This window comes from Haliotis rufescens, unplaced genomic scaffold (assembly GCF_023055435.1).
Source record: "Haliotis rufescens isolate VD_foot unplaced genomic scaffold, xgHalRufe1.0.p SCAF_1, whole genome shotgun sequence".
NCBI lineage: Eukaryota > Metazoa > Mollusca > Gastropoda > Lepetellida > Haliotidae > Haliotis > Haliotis rufescens.
This window is the reverse complement of record NW_025963779.1, coordinates 1,445,290-1,461,992: the sequence shown is the minus strand read 5'-3', so window position 1 is coordinate 1,461,992 and position 16,703 is coordinate 1,445,290. Positions and strand designations below refer to the sequence as shown.

The window sequence follows — 16,703 nt, the reverse complement described above, 5'->3', positions numbered from 1 at the left end:
CTCACTCACTCTACTGTCGAGGTGTTCTTGCTGCGTTGCCTCTGTCCCAGCCTCTGTTCACAGCTGTATAAGCCCAGAGTCTGTTACTCGATACTCCGCAATGGGTTTTGTGAACTACTTGCTTTGTCAAAGCAGTAGATGTAAACACAACAGGTTATATCGGTGCTTATGAATATGAATACAGCGCTCTGACAACACAGGCACTGATACATTACCCAACAGGACCAGTCTGGCACATAACCTACATAGAAGGCTGGTGTCATTCCCACGACTGCATCGTGGTCGTGACAAGGGACATCATTGTTCAGAACAAGGTAAGTCTGCCTCAGTTAGAGAAAATACGAAATAGAATCTAAACACACAACTCTACATGTCGACAATTAGGAAAGAAGTCCCACTTCGTCATGTCATCGCAGTATGGCGTTTTATCATTTCCCTAGAGGGCTGCAATGTAAAGCTAATGCGTAGATATGTGACACATTTCTGGGTTATTATGTATAAGTTTCCTTATAGTGAGTGTGTGTGTGTGTGTGTATATGTGTGTGTGTGCGTACGAGTGCGTGCGTTCGTGTGTGTGTGTGTATGTGTGCGTGTGCGTGCGCGTGAGTGCGTGCGTGCGTGCGTGTGACTATTGCCGGTTCAATAATGCCAGACTACTGAGTTTGACATGTATATCCCGCTCAATCACAGTATATTGACTCCGATCCTAATACTACCTGTTTTATCACCTGAATGCCGAAAACCAGGCGTGGTTAAAACAAAAGTCGTTTTAATCTCTTTTGGTATAATGCGGCTGTGGTAACGCTCTGTCCACTGGTCAGTGTGTTGTTGAAAAGCAGTCCCTAGCAAATTTCTGGTCCAACTGAATCGACAAATGAAACTTAACATGTTTGAATGTTTGAATAAACCTAAAACGAATATCAATGTCGGAACGAATCACTTACGTCATCGACCCGTGAAGATCCGGGGCTGAATAGGTCTTATGCAACCCATGCTTGCCGTAAAAGGCGACTAACGGGATCGGGTTGTCAGGCTCGCTGACTTGGTTGATGCATGTCATCGTATCCCAATTGCGTGGATCGATGTTCATGCTGTCCACCGCTGGATTGTCTGATCCGATTATTTACAGACCGCCGTCATATAGCTGGAATATTGCTGAGTGCGGCGTTAAACAACAAACAAACAAACAAACAAACACTTACGTAATCGTTGATGGTATTGCGTGCACATAATCCAGTGATTCTATACAATGTATCACGTGTCCCTGTCTCCTGACCACGCGTGGGGTCAGTGATCACCGATTCTTCTGTGCCCAACCATTACGCTACATCATAACAACACATTTAACAACGGGACAGGTAGTTGCATGGCCGACATTTTAATAACGTACATGCATAAACATACACACATTACACCATACATACTTTTGATCATTAAATACATTGGATCGCACATTCAATTAATCACGGTCTTTCCAATGAGGATACAGTACCATTGCAGTTAAATCATGAAATGATATGGTTGGAGAGAAATGCACGAGTGACCATGAATTGTGACCTGTTTCACCTGTGACATGAGATAAACCTGTCCATATTGAGACAACGAAACAATGTAGGTACAATGGCAAACACTTGTGAAATGAAATAAAATTAAAAAAACATAACACATAATGAAAGTCTCGGATACATTATATTTATATAGTTCAACTGTGCAATCGTGTCAGCTTCCTGAATCATGTTTACCATATCATCAGTGGCAAACACAAGCAGCTTGTCATCGTCACCATTATTCACACACAGAAACTCATCTCCATTTTTCGTTTCCGCCCACCCTCCATCCAGCTGAACGTCCCTACGGGACATCGGCAAGATTGGCATCATTTTATTTCTTCATATTTCTGCTTGCATACCTTGTCTCAGTCTGCTGAGGAGGCTTAGCTGCACTTCTGATGCCACTGGTGGATGGTTGTAGTCTGATGCTGATCTGATGAAATCTCCAACCACTGGTGCACCGACATTTGCACCTGAATGCACACACTTCCAGTGTGTTGCAGCCTGACGCCTCACGGTGAGCCGGTAATGGTACCCCCGTGGAACATGTGCTGGTCACCTGTCTTGAATCCAAGATACTCTACTCACTGAATATTTGCCATGATGTGATATTTTGACTTGCCAAAATCTAGTTTTATACTTTTCAGTGTGATGGGATTAAAATAGTGTAAGTGATAAACGTCGACACATTTTACTTAGTCTAATGTTAATTGAATTGATCTCTATAAGAAAATAAAGCATATACGGGCAAATGAATTAACATCTCTACTCAGGTAACGATCTGGCTTGTTTTCACAACAATGGATTAAAATTTAAATTGCATTGATCTTAAAAATAGTTTATTAAAGTGATTTGTTCTTTATTATTTTGTTGTAAGTGTTTTTACAGCAAGTATTTGATTCATCTACACATATTTTTAGATTCTTACATTGTATACAGGAATCTGCAACAGTACAGGGACTTGATTGGGCAGCAGATTTTGACCTACTAATTTTATACTCTTATCCTCGAGAGTTAACTCTTATGAAAATAAGTCAAACAATACTGGTTCAGCCCATTTACAAAAACAGGGATGGAACCGAGTTCCCAATGTGCCTACAGTAATTTCTGTTGGCAAAATGGGATGTAGGCACAGTGATATTCAGCATCTACCGTAGGGTTTACATAAACACTTGACGTGATATACAGCAACTACCACAGGGTTTACATAAACACTTGACCTGATATACAGCAACTACCACAGGGTTTACATAAACACTTGACCTGATATACAGCAACAACAGGAGAGTTTACATAAGTTTTACACTTGATCTGATATACAACAACTACCACAGGGTTTACATAAACACGTGACTAGATTTACAGCAACTACAACAGGGTTTACATCAACATTTAACCTGATTTACAGCAACTACCACGGGGTTTATATTAACACTTAACTAGATTTACAGCAACTACAGCAGGATTTACATAAACATTTGACGTGATATACAGCAACTACCACAGGGTTTACTTAAACACGTGACATGGTTTACAGCAACTACAACAGGGTTTACATAAACACTTGACGTGATATACAGCAACTACCACAGGGTTTACATAAACACTTGACCTGATATACAGCAACTACCACAGGGTTTACATAAACACTTGACCTGATATACAGCAACAACAGGAGAGTTTACATAAGTTTTACACTTGATCTGATATACAACAACTACCACAGGGTTTACATAAACACGTGACTAGATTTACAGCAACTACAACAGGGTTTACATCAACATTTAACCTGATTTACAGCAACTACCACGGGGTTTATATTAACACTTAACTAGATTTACAGCAACTACAGCAGGATTTACATAAACATTTGACGTGATATACAGCAACTACCACAGGGTTTACTTAAACACGTGACATGGTTTACAGCAACTACAACAGGGTTTACATAAACACTTGACGTGATATACAGCAACTACCACAGGGTTTACATAAACACTTAACGTGATATACAGCAACTTCCAAAGGGTTTACATAAACACTTAACGTGATATACAGCAGCTACAACATGGTTTACATAAACACTTGACGTGATATACAGCAACTACCACAGGGTTTACATAAACAATTAACCTGATATACAGCAACTTCCAAAGGGTTTACATAAACACTTAACGTGATATACAGCAACTACAACATGGTTTACATAAACACTTGACGTGATATACAGCAACTACCACAGGGTTTACATAAACAATTAACCTGATATACAGCAACTACCACGGGGTTTATATTAACACTTGACTAGATTTACAGCAACTACAGCAGGATTTACATAAACACTTGACGTGATATACACCAACTACCAAAGGGTTAACATAAACACGTGACTAGGTTTACAGCAACTACCAAAGGGTCTACATCAACACTTGACGTGATATACAGCAACTACCACAGGGTTTACATAAACACGTGACTAGATTTACAGCAACTACAACAGGGTTTACATAAACACTTGACGTGATATACAGCAACTTCCACAGGGTTTACATAAACACTTAACCTGATTTACAGCAACTACCACGGGGTTTATATTAACACGTGACTAGGTTTACAGCAACTACAACAGGGTCTACATAAACACTTGACGTGATATACACCAACTACAACAGGGTTTACATAAACACTTGACGTGATATACAGCAACTATCACAGGGTTTACATAAACAATTAACGTGATATACAGCAACTTCCAAAGGGTTTACATAAACACTTGACGTGATTTACAGCAACTACAACATGGTTTACATAAACACTTGACGTGATATACAGCAACTACCACAGGGTTTACATAAACACTTAACGTGATAAACAGCAACTTCCAAAGGGTTTACATAAACACTTAACGTGATATACAGCAACTACAACATGGTTTACATAAACACTTGACGTGATATACAGCAACTACCACAGGGTTTACATAAACACTTAACGTGATATACAGCAACTACAACAGGGTTTACATAAACACTTTACGTGATTTACAGCAGCTACAACATGGTTTACATAAACACTTGAAGTGATATACAGCAGCTACAACAGGGTTTACATAAACACTTGACGTGATATACAGCAACTACAACAGGGTTTACATAAACACATGACCTGATATACAACAACCACATGTGATCTACTGCAGATATAAATGTTAACGGTTGAACCTGATATACATCACCTTACATATACATTTATTATGGCTTTTCAGACCAGTTTAACATGCCTGGAGACTAGATATGCCCAAAAGTACATCAGATCAGAAATATGACCCCAGTATCTACCGGGAAAAATACTCACAGCAACGCTGCACTCAGGCGGGGGAGAAAGTAATTCCTCGCCAATTCTGTCTTCAAACGAAGGGTAACATGTCTCTGGCAATAGGCACTGGTTGTAAAGCCTTTAGTGTGTACGTCCATCACATGCATTAATGGACCCTGTCACACGTTGTCTAACTGATGCCAGTCGCCTGAATACGTTAGTGGGGATTCTTTACGCTTTTTGAAATCTGTTGAATTGTTCTGTCCATGTGGTCTCGTCAATATGGGCGGTCGAGTAGCCTAGTGGTTAAAGCGTTCGCTCGTCACGCCGAAGACCCGGGTTCGATTCCCGACATGGGTACAATGTGTGAAGCCCATTTCTGGTGTCCCCCGCCGTGATATTGCTGGAATATTGCTAAAAGCGGCGTAAAACCATACTCACTCACTCACTCTCGTCAATATACCTTAGAAGTTTTGTCGAGTGAGCATGCTGGCCGTGGAATAATGTTCACAGTAATATTTTGTTAACCCTGAACAATTTATGTTGTATGAGGCCTTGCGTTGTCATGTTTCAGCAGTGCTCCCTGGGGCTGTCCATGTAAAGGTTGCAATGCATCTAGCTGAAGAACTTGATCCCTGTATTCTTGAGCGTTGAGATTGCTATTTATGATCACCAGTTTTCTGGTAATAGCCAATTCCCTTTCACCGATTTACCCACATGAACTCGAAATAAAGGGTACCAGTGACATCGCCTCATCTGATAGACAAAACACTCTTGATCAAGGTTACAACATTCAGCAAAGTTTTAAACGTTTCATGGTAGACATGTGTATAACATTTCAAAATTTGGCGCATCAGTGACAATAATGATGTCCTTTCGCGAACACCTGGTATCGTCACTATCTGAAAGTGATTCATAAACACATGCTCATGATATCGTCGGAATCGTTCAATCGACTCTGCTTTTAGAAGAGATTTCCTTTGAATATGGGTTTTATCGCTTTTATGTAAACACATAAAACATACTCCATATTCACCCGATTTGACATCTTCAGATTTCCCAAACTTGCAAAAAGAACTGTCAGGCCAGTATAAAGCATATTACGATGACGTCCTTTCGTCCATGGAGGACTGGAAGCCTTCCACATGACATGGTTCCTGGCACCGTGGGTGGACTTCAGAGGGGAGGGGGTGGGGGGTATGTTTGGCGTTATGATCCCAACGATAACATATTCCAAATAAGATGTTTGCATCACATCACATTGCTTCAAAAACAGATTTTTACTGCTCGTTGCAATAGGATGATTAGTGTTACATAATGCTGGGTTGATTCTCAATGTCGGTACACAGAGTGGACCCCAATGTAATGCAATGTAACTTTTAGCTCACCTTAACATCGTCGGTGAGAGTTTGTGTTTTATAGGCCAGCCGTCAAGTGACCTGTCCGTTGTAAGTTGCTCATAGTAAACATCTTGTTCCCACCAAAGATGGCACGGTAAATGGTTCAAGAGGTTCTGACCCTACTTGTACTAAGTCCGCCATTGCAACCATATATGTGTTAAAGATGTCCACAACGTGAGCAAATCATATTAAACACGAGTACATCATATTTCCAATTTTGTTTTTAGCCTTTGTAACATGAATAAATGTTGCTTGTACATAACATAGTTCGTGTTTAAGTTTTTAGTTTGTAAGTTCATAAACAATTCTTACCCTGCTACAAGAATAAATAACAAGATTGAATCTGCATGATTCTCAAATATAGCTTACAGTCTTGGACATCTAACCTAAAATACCCCAGAAGGTGTCAAGTTGTCGACATTTATAGTCAGGGATATTCATCAAATAGTCGAACATAAACTTTTTCCAACTTGTCCCACCACTAAACAGTTCACGTAAACTACTTAAACTACACCACGTTTGAATGATTATATATCAGTGTCACTGATATCAATTTAACAAAATCTCACCTCTAAAATATACGAATGTCAACAATTTCTGGTTGCAAGTGAACGTCACGATATGAACCCCTGAAGAAGGACGTGTAGACAAGTTAGGGATGGCTAATGTCACAATGTATGTCCTTCTTTGTCAGGCATTGTTCTTCATTTTCCACCGATATCCACTTTTGTCAGTCATTGTCCCTCGTTGTTCATCAGTCACCATTGATGTCAGCCCTTACACTTAATTGTCTCTCGACACTCATTGTTGTCAGTCATTGTTCATCGGTAACCTTTGATGTCAGTCATGGTCCTTCATTGTTCCTCGGTACCCATTATTGTCAGTCTTTTTCCGTCATTGTTCATCAGTACCTATTCTTGTCATCCCCTAACCTTCATTGACCATCGTTAACCACTGATGTCAGTCATTGTTCTTCATTGTTTATCAGTAACCATTGATGTCAGCCATTACACTTAATTGTTTCTCAATACCTATTGTTGTCAGTCACCGTTCTTCATTGTTCCTCGATACCTATTGTTGTCAGTCATTGTCCTTCATTGTTCCTCGATACCTATTGTTGTCAGTCATTGTCCTTTATTGTTCCTCTGTACCTACATCTCTCAGTCATTGTCTTTAATTGTTCATCAGTTACCATTGATCTCAGCTCTTACGCTTAATTGTTTCTGGATACCCATTTCTGTCAGTCATTGTCCTTTGTTGTTTCTCGGTAACCATTGCTGTCAGTCATTTTCCTTCACTGTTCATCAGTTCCCATTGATGTCAGCTCTTATGCTAAATTGTTTTTCGATACCTATTGTTGTAAGTCATTGACTTTCATTGTTCCTCGGTACCTACTACTCTCAGTCATTGTCCCTCGTTGTTCCTCGCTACCAATTATTGTCAGTCATTGTCCTTCATTGTTCATCAGCAACTATTGTTGTCATCCCTTGTCCTTCATAGACCACAGTTATGCATTGATGTCAGTCATTGTCGTTCTTTATCCATCTGTATCCATTGTAATCAGTCATTTTCCTCCATTGTTCCTCAGTGTCCACAGTTGTCTGTCATTGTCCATCACTGTCCTTTATAACGAACTACTCACTATATTCAGTTTTCCCATTTGTTCTTCGTTGTCCTTCTATACCCTTCATTGTCTATCTTTGACCCACAAGCTTTGTTCTTCGTTTTCTTTCATTTTGCTTCATTGTGAGTCGTTGATCACCATTGTCCTGTTTTGCCTAGCACCGTCTGTCCATCTTTGCCATTTGTTGTCTGTCCGTGTCCATCTGTGACCTTCATTACAGCCTTGTGTTGCCCATTATTGTACCATACGGTGCGTGAGAGAGTTTTACACCGTTTTTAGCAATAGTCCAGCAATATGACGGCGGGGACACCAGAAATGGGCTTAAAAGATTGTACCCGTATTCAGAATCAAACCCGGGTCTTCGGCGTGACGAGCAAACGCTTTAATCACTAGTGTAATTGACCGCACCTCTATTGTACCATACAATTTCCATACGCTGTGAATCAGTATGTGTGTATCATAATAATACTGTCTTAGTACTGATGTACCATAATAAAATCAAATACCTATATTATTACTATTACTGTCCTCATGAAGACAAATACCTGAAATGCTGTAAAATGTGCAGCCGCATACTCCAAGTCATATTACGAGATAACCTTGCTGAACATTATTCCTACTGTTTCAGTTGAAGCATTATGACTGAATTTCACCAGAATTGGAGTGCTGGGAGATGGCGATGTATCGCAATAGCCTTGTCCCTTATAGCCCTGGCTTTAGTAGCCGCTCTCATTGCTGTCTGCGTGATGAAGGACAAGAGGTTTGAAAGTCAGGTGGTTGGTGATTGTGGAGAAAGTTTTGGGGAGCCCGATATTGACACATCAGAGGCAGATGAACCTGGGTTGTACGATGACCTTACAGTGAAGGAACTCAAAGCAATCCAGGACTATCTATACAGCCTGAAAATGCAGTTAAATCTCGAGAAGCAAGCTGAAGCCACAGTCAACGCTAGCTACATATATGTGTCAGATCTTCATCCACCCTTGAAATCAGAAGCTCTGTCTTACTTAAGTGGTTCTGGTCCTAAACCAGAAAGAAAAGCTCGAATTGTGATCTTCAGAGGTGACGCTGTCCCTCCTGTGTCAGAAGAATATATTGTTGGTCCTCTCCCAAATCCCAACAGTTGCAAATTGTTAAGCGTTCCAGGACGTAAAAATCCCGTTCCATATGCCTACAGGCCGATAGGATATGTCGAATTTGGGACATACTACATGAAACTGTTCCCAGAGGTAGACAAAAAGATTGGTTTTATTTTGAAGGAGAGTTATGGTGCTACATTTACAGACTGTGGAGACAGATGCCTAAATTTCTACCCAGCGCCTGTAGGGACTGGAGTAAGTAAAGTTAAGGTGAGGAAGATGTGGTTCACAACAAGTCATTTTGTTGAGTATTATGACCTGAATCCTGTTGATTTCCTGATGCTTGCAAATGTGGATTCTCAAGACCCTGCACAATTCTTCATTGAGAAGCTGGTATATGCTGGCCAGGAGTACACGAGTCTTGATGATCTCGCCACTCAGTACAGAGCTGGATCAATCCCCAAGTCAAGGATACCATTCCCCGAAAACATAGAAGAATTGAAGTCGTCATTGCACAGAAGAGGTGATCCTGTCCCGAAGAAGCCACAGAGAGCTCCCCGAATGTATGAACCTGACGGTAAGCGATACAGTGTACACCACCGTCATGTGGAATACATGCAGTGGGCCTTCGACTTCAGAATGTCCACTTTAAGCGGTCCACAAATTTACGACATCCGATTCAACAACGAAAGAATTGCATATGAAGTCGGCCTGCAGGAGATAGCTGTCTTTTATGCGTCCAACAACTCTGCTACACGAAGTGCAGATTTCATCGACAGTGGTGCTCTTATTGGCACCCACTCTCAATCTCTGGTTCCAGGTGCGGACTGTCCAGAGACAAGTACATTCTTTAACTACTCCTATTTGGGCGAATCTTCTGAGGAGCCAGTTCTTCTCCAGAGAGCCTTCTGTTTGTTTGAACTGAACCAAGGACTTCCTCTTCGTCGACATCTGTCATACAGTAAGGTTGAGGGTGGCTTCTATTCCGGAATGGAGGACAATGTCATAGTTCTCAGAAGCATCATGACCATTGTAAACTATGATTATGTGATTGACTTTATATTCCACCAAAGTGGAGCTATGGAAGTTCGAGTTCTATCAACAGGGTACATATTCGGCTCCTTCTATACCCCTAAAGAGGATCCGTATGGCTTCCAACTGAAGGAAAATACCATTGGTAGTATTCATCATCATCTCTTCCTCTTCAAAGCTGACGTTGACATTCATGGACCGAACAACAGATACGAGACCCTTGACATATCACGTGACGTTTCCCCCAATTCGCAGACGACAAACGACCCCAACTCAAAGTACTTTCAGATCAAGTATGAGCGTTCTCTCAAGACGACTGAAATGGATGCAGCCTTTAAGTTCAACTTTGAGAAGCCAAAATACCATGTGTTCCACAACAACGACAAGCCAACCAAATTTGGGGCAATGAAGTCTTACAGGTAGGCTTCTTTGAGACTTTCTGTATTTTTTTTTTTTACCTTTTTTGTTTTTAAAATCCTGCTCACGGTCTGTGTCTTGAAGATGTTCGAAATGTTTAAAAACAATAGTAAGAACTCTTTATAATTCTAAATAATTCTTGATTTAAAATCAAATGACAGATGTTTTCTTTACATTTCTGCGGATTGAACATGCAACCTTCGTATCTAGCCCAGTGAATGTACAACTTGGAGACAGAAGCGCTGATCAATCAGTAAGAGTAGCCGTGTGCCAGCAACAGATATTTTTCTCCCGTGTCCTTAGGTTAATGGAAAATATGTTTAAAACATAAAAAATGTTGATAAATGTTGTTTTAAGTTTCTTTTTCGGTTTATAAGTTAGATAAAACACTTTCCCTGAGGTTTTATGAGATTTTAAACCCTCATCCTCGGGATAAAACTTGTTTTCGGGTTATAGATCTCAAAGAATTTTTTGACGTGCTTTATCTTTCATTAGACACACAGTGGAATATTGATATTAAGGCATTTGTTTTCCCAGAATCCACCTCGACGGAATGACGAAAGTGCTTATCCCTGAGGATGAAGGTAATGAACCAGTTATTACATGGGCGAGGAACCAGATGACGGTCACCAAGTTCAAGGACGACGAAAGAGATGCCAGCTCCGTCTATGGCTTGTTCGATTCCATGGAACCCACAGTTAACTTCACATCGTTTTATACTGACAACGACGACATTGTTGATAAGGTAATGATTTGGATGAATAATCCGTGGAGGTAACCCATGTAAGAACATACGCTCACGAGTCGACTATACAACTATTGATTAGGTCATGGCAGTTGCACTATCCTGTGAATTAGAACCAAGGCCACCTACTCCTGGGTCAATACAAAAGGTGCAGGTAGTAGTTTAAAGATGAGGACATTTTCGGAGTGTGTCAAGGCATCAGGTTAAATCGACAGGAGAATAATTTGGGCATCATGTGAATGCAGATGAAAAGCAAAAATGTAGTAGAAAGCGTGGAAATAAATAATGCTTGGAAATTAATATGGATACGGTTACACAACTAAGAAAGTTAAACTCTTTGCCAACAAATTCGTTCTGAAGGTCGAAGTATGTTCAAGCTCAATCAAATATCATTAAGCATTACTTTGAATCCCAATCATGTACGTTGCAGCATCCAGTTGCAAACAGTCAGCATAGTCAAGCAAATTATTCAGGACCATTTATACTTCTTCTACTACTACTACTACTACTACTACTAATACTAATACTACTAATACTACTAATACTTCTAATACTACTAATACTACTTATACTACTACTAATAATAAGCATTCCACAGTTTTCTAAAACGAGCCAAGGATGTGGGACATAATCTCCATGTCAGTGTTGATTTTGTTGATGGTTCTGTACTGCTGGACGGTACATAAATGAGTGTCAACCAAGCTAAGTGCCATATCAAATCGGCCCAGACTTACTTTTTCAAGGAGAGGCTTTCTGAACGAACACTTCATCGAGTTTATGTGCAGTATGTTGAGATCAGCAATCCTGCAGAGTCCTTTGTGTGAATGAAGTCGTCTCGCCTGAAAAGTGAAACTGACTGCTTTCTGTTTGCTGCTCAGGACCAGTCATTTCCAACTCGCAACCGTCATTGTGTGATTTTGCATCAAAATGTAAATATGAAATATAGATTATGTAATGAATTTAATGAGACTGTCCAACACATTGTCAGTGGATTCCCAGCTTTGGCACAGACATAGTATCTTAAACGACATGATGGTGTAGCTCGATCATTTTATTACCGTCTTCGCCATGCTTGTGGTTTTGACACAGAGGTCAATCCATGGTACGACCCGGAATATGTAGAGGGCGTTATGGAAAATGATCAATACAAAATCCTTTAGAATAGGCCCATTTACAGCCTCAGACGTATCGAGGCCAACAAACCTGATCTTGTTCTTTTTGATAAATCCAATGAAATCATTTATATCATTGAATTTTCTGTGCCCTTTGACAGTAATGTGATTGACAAGTTTGAGGAGAAAATGGCATATATGACCTCGCTTTCGAAATGTCACGCTTGCATCCCAAGTACCAAGTTGTCCGACTCCCCATTGTTCTCGGTGCCTTAGGTTTGGTACCTCCCAATCTGTTGACTGATATTAGGAAAGTACCCTGGTTTGCTACCAGGAATACACACCTTCTGACAATCTGGATAATGCAGAAGGCTGCGATGTTGGGGAGTCTTCACATTCTCCGAAAAGTTCTGGGTGGGTTTTTTGACTAGGCAGCGCTTCCTGGGAGAAGTCCCATTCGCTGTCTGGGCTGCGTGTAGAGGGGGCAAGGGCCCTGAGCTGATGATGAGCCTAACCAGGATCACACAAACCCTCTTTGCTGCTTTTTATTTTATTTTAATATGTAAATAATAATAATAATAATAATAATAATAATAATACTACTACTACTACTAATAATAATAATGTAGCAGAGTACAAATGTAGACTAAAGAAAATCTGGAGTTCAGAGCTGAACGCTCGCTATACAGTAGTCAAAGCCACAAACACTAACGCTGTGCCCATCCTTTCGTATTCTTTTGGTGTTGTTGATTGGACGAAACGAGAAATCCAGGGTATTGACACCCTCACACGAAGAATCATGTCAGACAATAGATCCAACCACCCTCGCTCTTCCCTCAATCGCTTATATTTACCAATTATGATGGGAGGGCGTGGTTTGATTAATGTGGAGGCTCTTCGTGATAGAATTGCTTTGTGCACTTTTGCACACATTTATTTGTCATATGATCCTCTTGTGAAGCATGTCATGACTCATGTCATAACGACCCGGAATATGTACAATAATAATACGTTTTTTCTTTCTTGGTCCTTTGTAACCGTGGTACATCTAAGCCAAACAAAAACATCGAAAACCATAATTATAGCCATTATTAGGCTATTTACGGTAACAGATGTAATAACATTTGTTATAGTATCAATTCGTGACGGCGATCTGATTGACAAGGGACACAACCCGTGTTCTACACACGGTGGCGCCGCTATCAATCCAAGAAAAGTAGAATTGCAATGGCAAGGGTGGGAACTAGGCTTTGATACAGGCTAGTCGACACCCTCGTCTCAGGGGGATGGGGTAGAGACAGATGATATTTTCTCTTTTTTTCTTAGAATCTGTTTCCTTACGTCCTGTTTATCCCGGCTGTAAGTTTCATTTGTGTTGAAATATATGAATGTAAATAAGCTCATTTAAACAAAAGAGTTTTGAACAAGTTGTTAGCAGATAAGTATTAATGAAATATAGTTACTTGTTTCATAGTTCTCAGTTAGTCCATATCATTTAGGGATATTTTGGTATATGACACTTTTGATGATGAGCTGTTATAGTTGACATTTCAAACAGTTGCCTACACATGCAGGTGAGCCCCAGTGCCGGACACCTACTTGTGAGAAGCTTCTTTTTGACAAAATTATTTTGTAATGACCGTAACGTTTGAGCTAGCGCCACGATCCACCAACCACATTTAAACGTCTTTTGGGTTCATTAGGAAAATACCAATTAAACACTAGGCGAGTACAGTCAGTAAAGTGACAACCATGTACATCTCTGGAGTTAGTGGTATATATGATTAAGTGGTACACTAGGCAGTAGAAATGTCTCTGTCACTATGCACAAACGTAAATGCTGATACCTTCGTATATTTATCAATCATTATAACCCAGGTGGAACTAGATTTGTCGATGAGCGATATTTTACCTTTCTGGTACAACTTTTGATTCGTTCCTTCGTTCGTTTGTTCGTTCGTTGGTGGTTACAAGAGAAACAATAGTGGTTACCTTTACATTGTTTTAGGTCTAGCTAGATGTACAGTAGAATCGCCTGTTGCCAGATGAACCAGAAATTATGGATGGAATGATGTACTGTACTTTGAGTGGGTGAAGACTACAGATGAGCAGATGTGTGGAGACTTCACTTCACTTCATTACATGCTAAAATTGTGTTGTCATGCTGTCCTATGGTGAAGGTTTAACACCGCCGATAATCATCTACCACCATTGCCTTTGCTTGACTTTGTTTGTGTCAGCAAGGTGTTTGTTGGCTCCTTGGTAGGACAGAAGCAGCTTGCTGAGCAGCGTGTAGTCGCGGCGCCATATCAAATTAGTTCAGTTGTGTCAACGTAAAACGTGTCTTTCAATGATAGATAATTAAAATGGAACGAAATGCAACTATGTTGTGAAGAATGTTTGCCGTTAGGGGTTTGATTTCCCAAATAATTCAGCCGTCTTTGCAGGGATGTATATGGTATGCACGCGATGAGTGATGCGGTTGGATCGTGCATGGTTTGTATTCATACACACTTTGCTAATTGATTAAAATCATTGTTTGTGATATATAGGATACAAAACTCGTTCCCATTTCCTATCAAGTTAATGTACCTGGTGAAATGTTTGTCTTTGTATTACGTATAAACTCTTCCAGGACCTGGTGGCATGGATCAGTATGGGTGTCCATCACATCCCCCACACCGAGGACATGCCCATCACCCCCACCCCCGGGGCACATCTCAGCTTCGCCCTGCTTCCCTACAACTATTTCGAGGAATGCCCGTCCTCCCAGTCACGTGACTCCATCAGGGTAGAATACAAGGACAGCCACCACCCCGAGAAGGGAGCCCGGGTGGTTAGATACGGTAACGCGGAGAAGCCACGCTGTATCCCCAACGCTCCAGACTACGACGAAATGGTGGAGCGAAACCCGTCATGCGCATTAGAGGTGTAGAATCCCAAAGCAAAATGGAGATTTGCACTTCAAAAACAACAATACTGATCCATCCATTTGAATATTTTTAGGGTTTTATTCAGCAGACTTTATTCATAATTAATCAATTTGCTGGGGCGATGACAACTTGATGCCTGGATGTAATTCAACTGCATATTATCCCACTAAAATTATTCATTGAAATTGCCAACTGACTTATTATAACAGAAGAAATATGACGCTAAGGCGTCACTTGCTTTAAGCAACATCTCATATTGACTCTATCCATCCAGTTGGAAGGTAAGATTGCTTATCTTATTATCCAAACTCCAATGAAACAGCAATGAGTGTGTGGGCAAGTGACCACGGCGTGTCAGTTTCATGTTGGAGGAAGGCCAGAGCTACGTAGCTCCAAGAGATCATTTTCATGAAATCCACGAGCATAGGTATGCTGCCTACAAACCAAGAATCATATTAAGATCGTATCTAGAATTCGAACTAAGAAAAGCTGATCCTGGCACGTCTAACACCATCTGGTTAACAGAAAGTGAACACGTTCAGGCCTTGTTTCCTTTGAAATGACCACTGTGATTTGGCTGAAATACTGTTGAATATTGTCTTGGTGTGATACTTGTTGATATATATCGTTGATACTTCTCTTCTTCTATATACAAATAGTACTCTTTGTTGATTACATTTTATGTGTATCTGCTTAATCTCCATCAACAATGTTGTCAATATGTTTTAACAAACTAATCTAATTCCTTGTAAGAGAGTTGTGTATTATTCAGAAATATATTTTTAACGTATTTTCCCTCTGTTTTAGTTTGTCTTTATGTGAGAAATGACATATATTTTTGACAAACAACCTCAAGACTTTATACAGCATCGGAACGCCCTACAACATTATACCAATGCACTATACTCCCAGAAATATCTGACTACATATGCCTTCAATAATCAAGTGTTCAGATAGTGCGTTGAGTAAGTGTATGAGTGTCAGGTCTTAAGTAACGTCATCGTTATGTCGCATTAGATGCACAAGATTGGCCTTGTTCGCTGGCTCATCAATACAATATGTCAGTGTGATGTTGCTTAGTGGGTCATCAATAAAATATGTCAGCGTTGTATTGCTAACTAAGTTATCCATACAGAATGCCACTGTAGGCTTCTTACTTGGTTATCAATGCAGTGTGTGGACGTCGTCTTTCTCCCTGGGTCATCAATACAGTATGTCAGTGTAGTCGTCTCCCTTGGTCACCAATACAGTATGTGAATGTAATCGTCTCCCTAGGTCATCAATACAGTATGAGAATGTAGTCGTCTCCCTTCGTCGTCAATACAGTATGTCAATGTAGTCGTCTCCTTGAGTCATCAATACAGTATGTCAGTGTAGTCGTGTCCCTGGGTCATCAATACAGAATGTCAGTGTAGTCGTGTCCCTGGGTCATCAATACAGTATGTGAATGTAGTCGTCTCCCTAGGTCATCAATACAGTATGAGAATGTAGTCGTC

At 40.4% G+C, this 16,703-nt stretch overlaps 1 protein-coding gene across 2 annotated transcripts; it reads left to right on the top strand.

Annotated features, from left to right (window-relative positions):
• Positions 1-222: 222 nt before the first annotated feature.
• Positions 223-15,998, top strand: LOC124117472 (putative amine oxidase [copper-containing]). Of its 2 annotated transcripts, XM_048393989.1 has the most exons (5): positions 233-314; positions 1,920-2,067; positions 8,518-10,419; positions 10,955-11,162; positions 14,910-15,998. In XM_048393989.1, exons 3-5 carry the CDS (start codon positions 8,528-8,530, stop codon positions 15,207-15,209), a joined length of 2,400 nt encoding a protein of 799 aa, XP_048249946.1. In that variant the 5' UTR covers positions 233-314; positions 1,920-2,067; positions 8,518-8,527; the 3' UTR covers positions 15,210-15,998. The 2 variants fall into 2 exon arrangements, with proteins under 2 accessions (XP_046335344.2, XP_048249946.1); XM_046479388.2 differs by lacking the exon at positions 1,920-2,067 and having other exon boundaries at positions 223-314.
• Positions 15,999-16,703: the final 705 nt, after the last annotated feature.

Excerpts from the sequence above, each read along its gene's own strand:
- LOC124117472 (XM_046479388.2), top strand. The coding sequence starts at position 8,528 with ATGACTGAATTTCACCAGAATTGGAGTGCTGGGAGATGGCGATGTATC. Across the intron at positions 10,420-10,954 it reads GGGGCAATGAAGTCTTACAG|AATCCACCTCGACGGAATGA; the intron begins GTAGGCTTCTTT and ends TTGTTTTCCCAG. Across the intron at positions 11,163-14,909 it reads ACGACGACATTGTTGATAAG|GACCTGGTGGCATGGATCAG; the intron begins GTAATGATTTGG and ends AAACTCTTCCAG.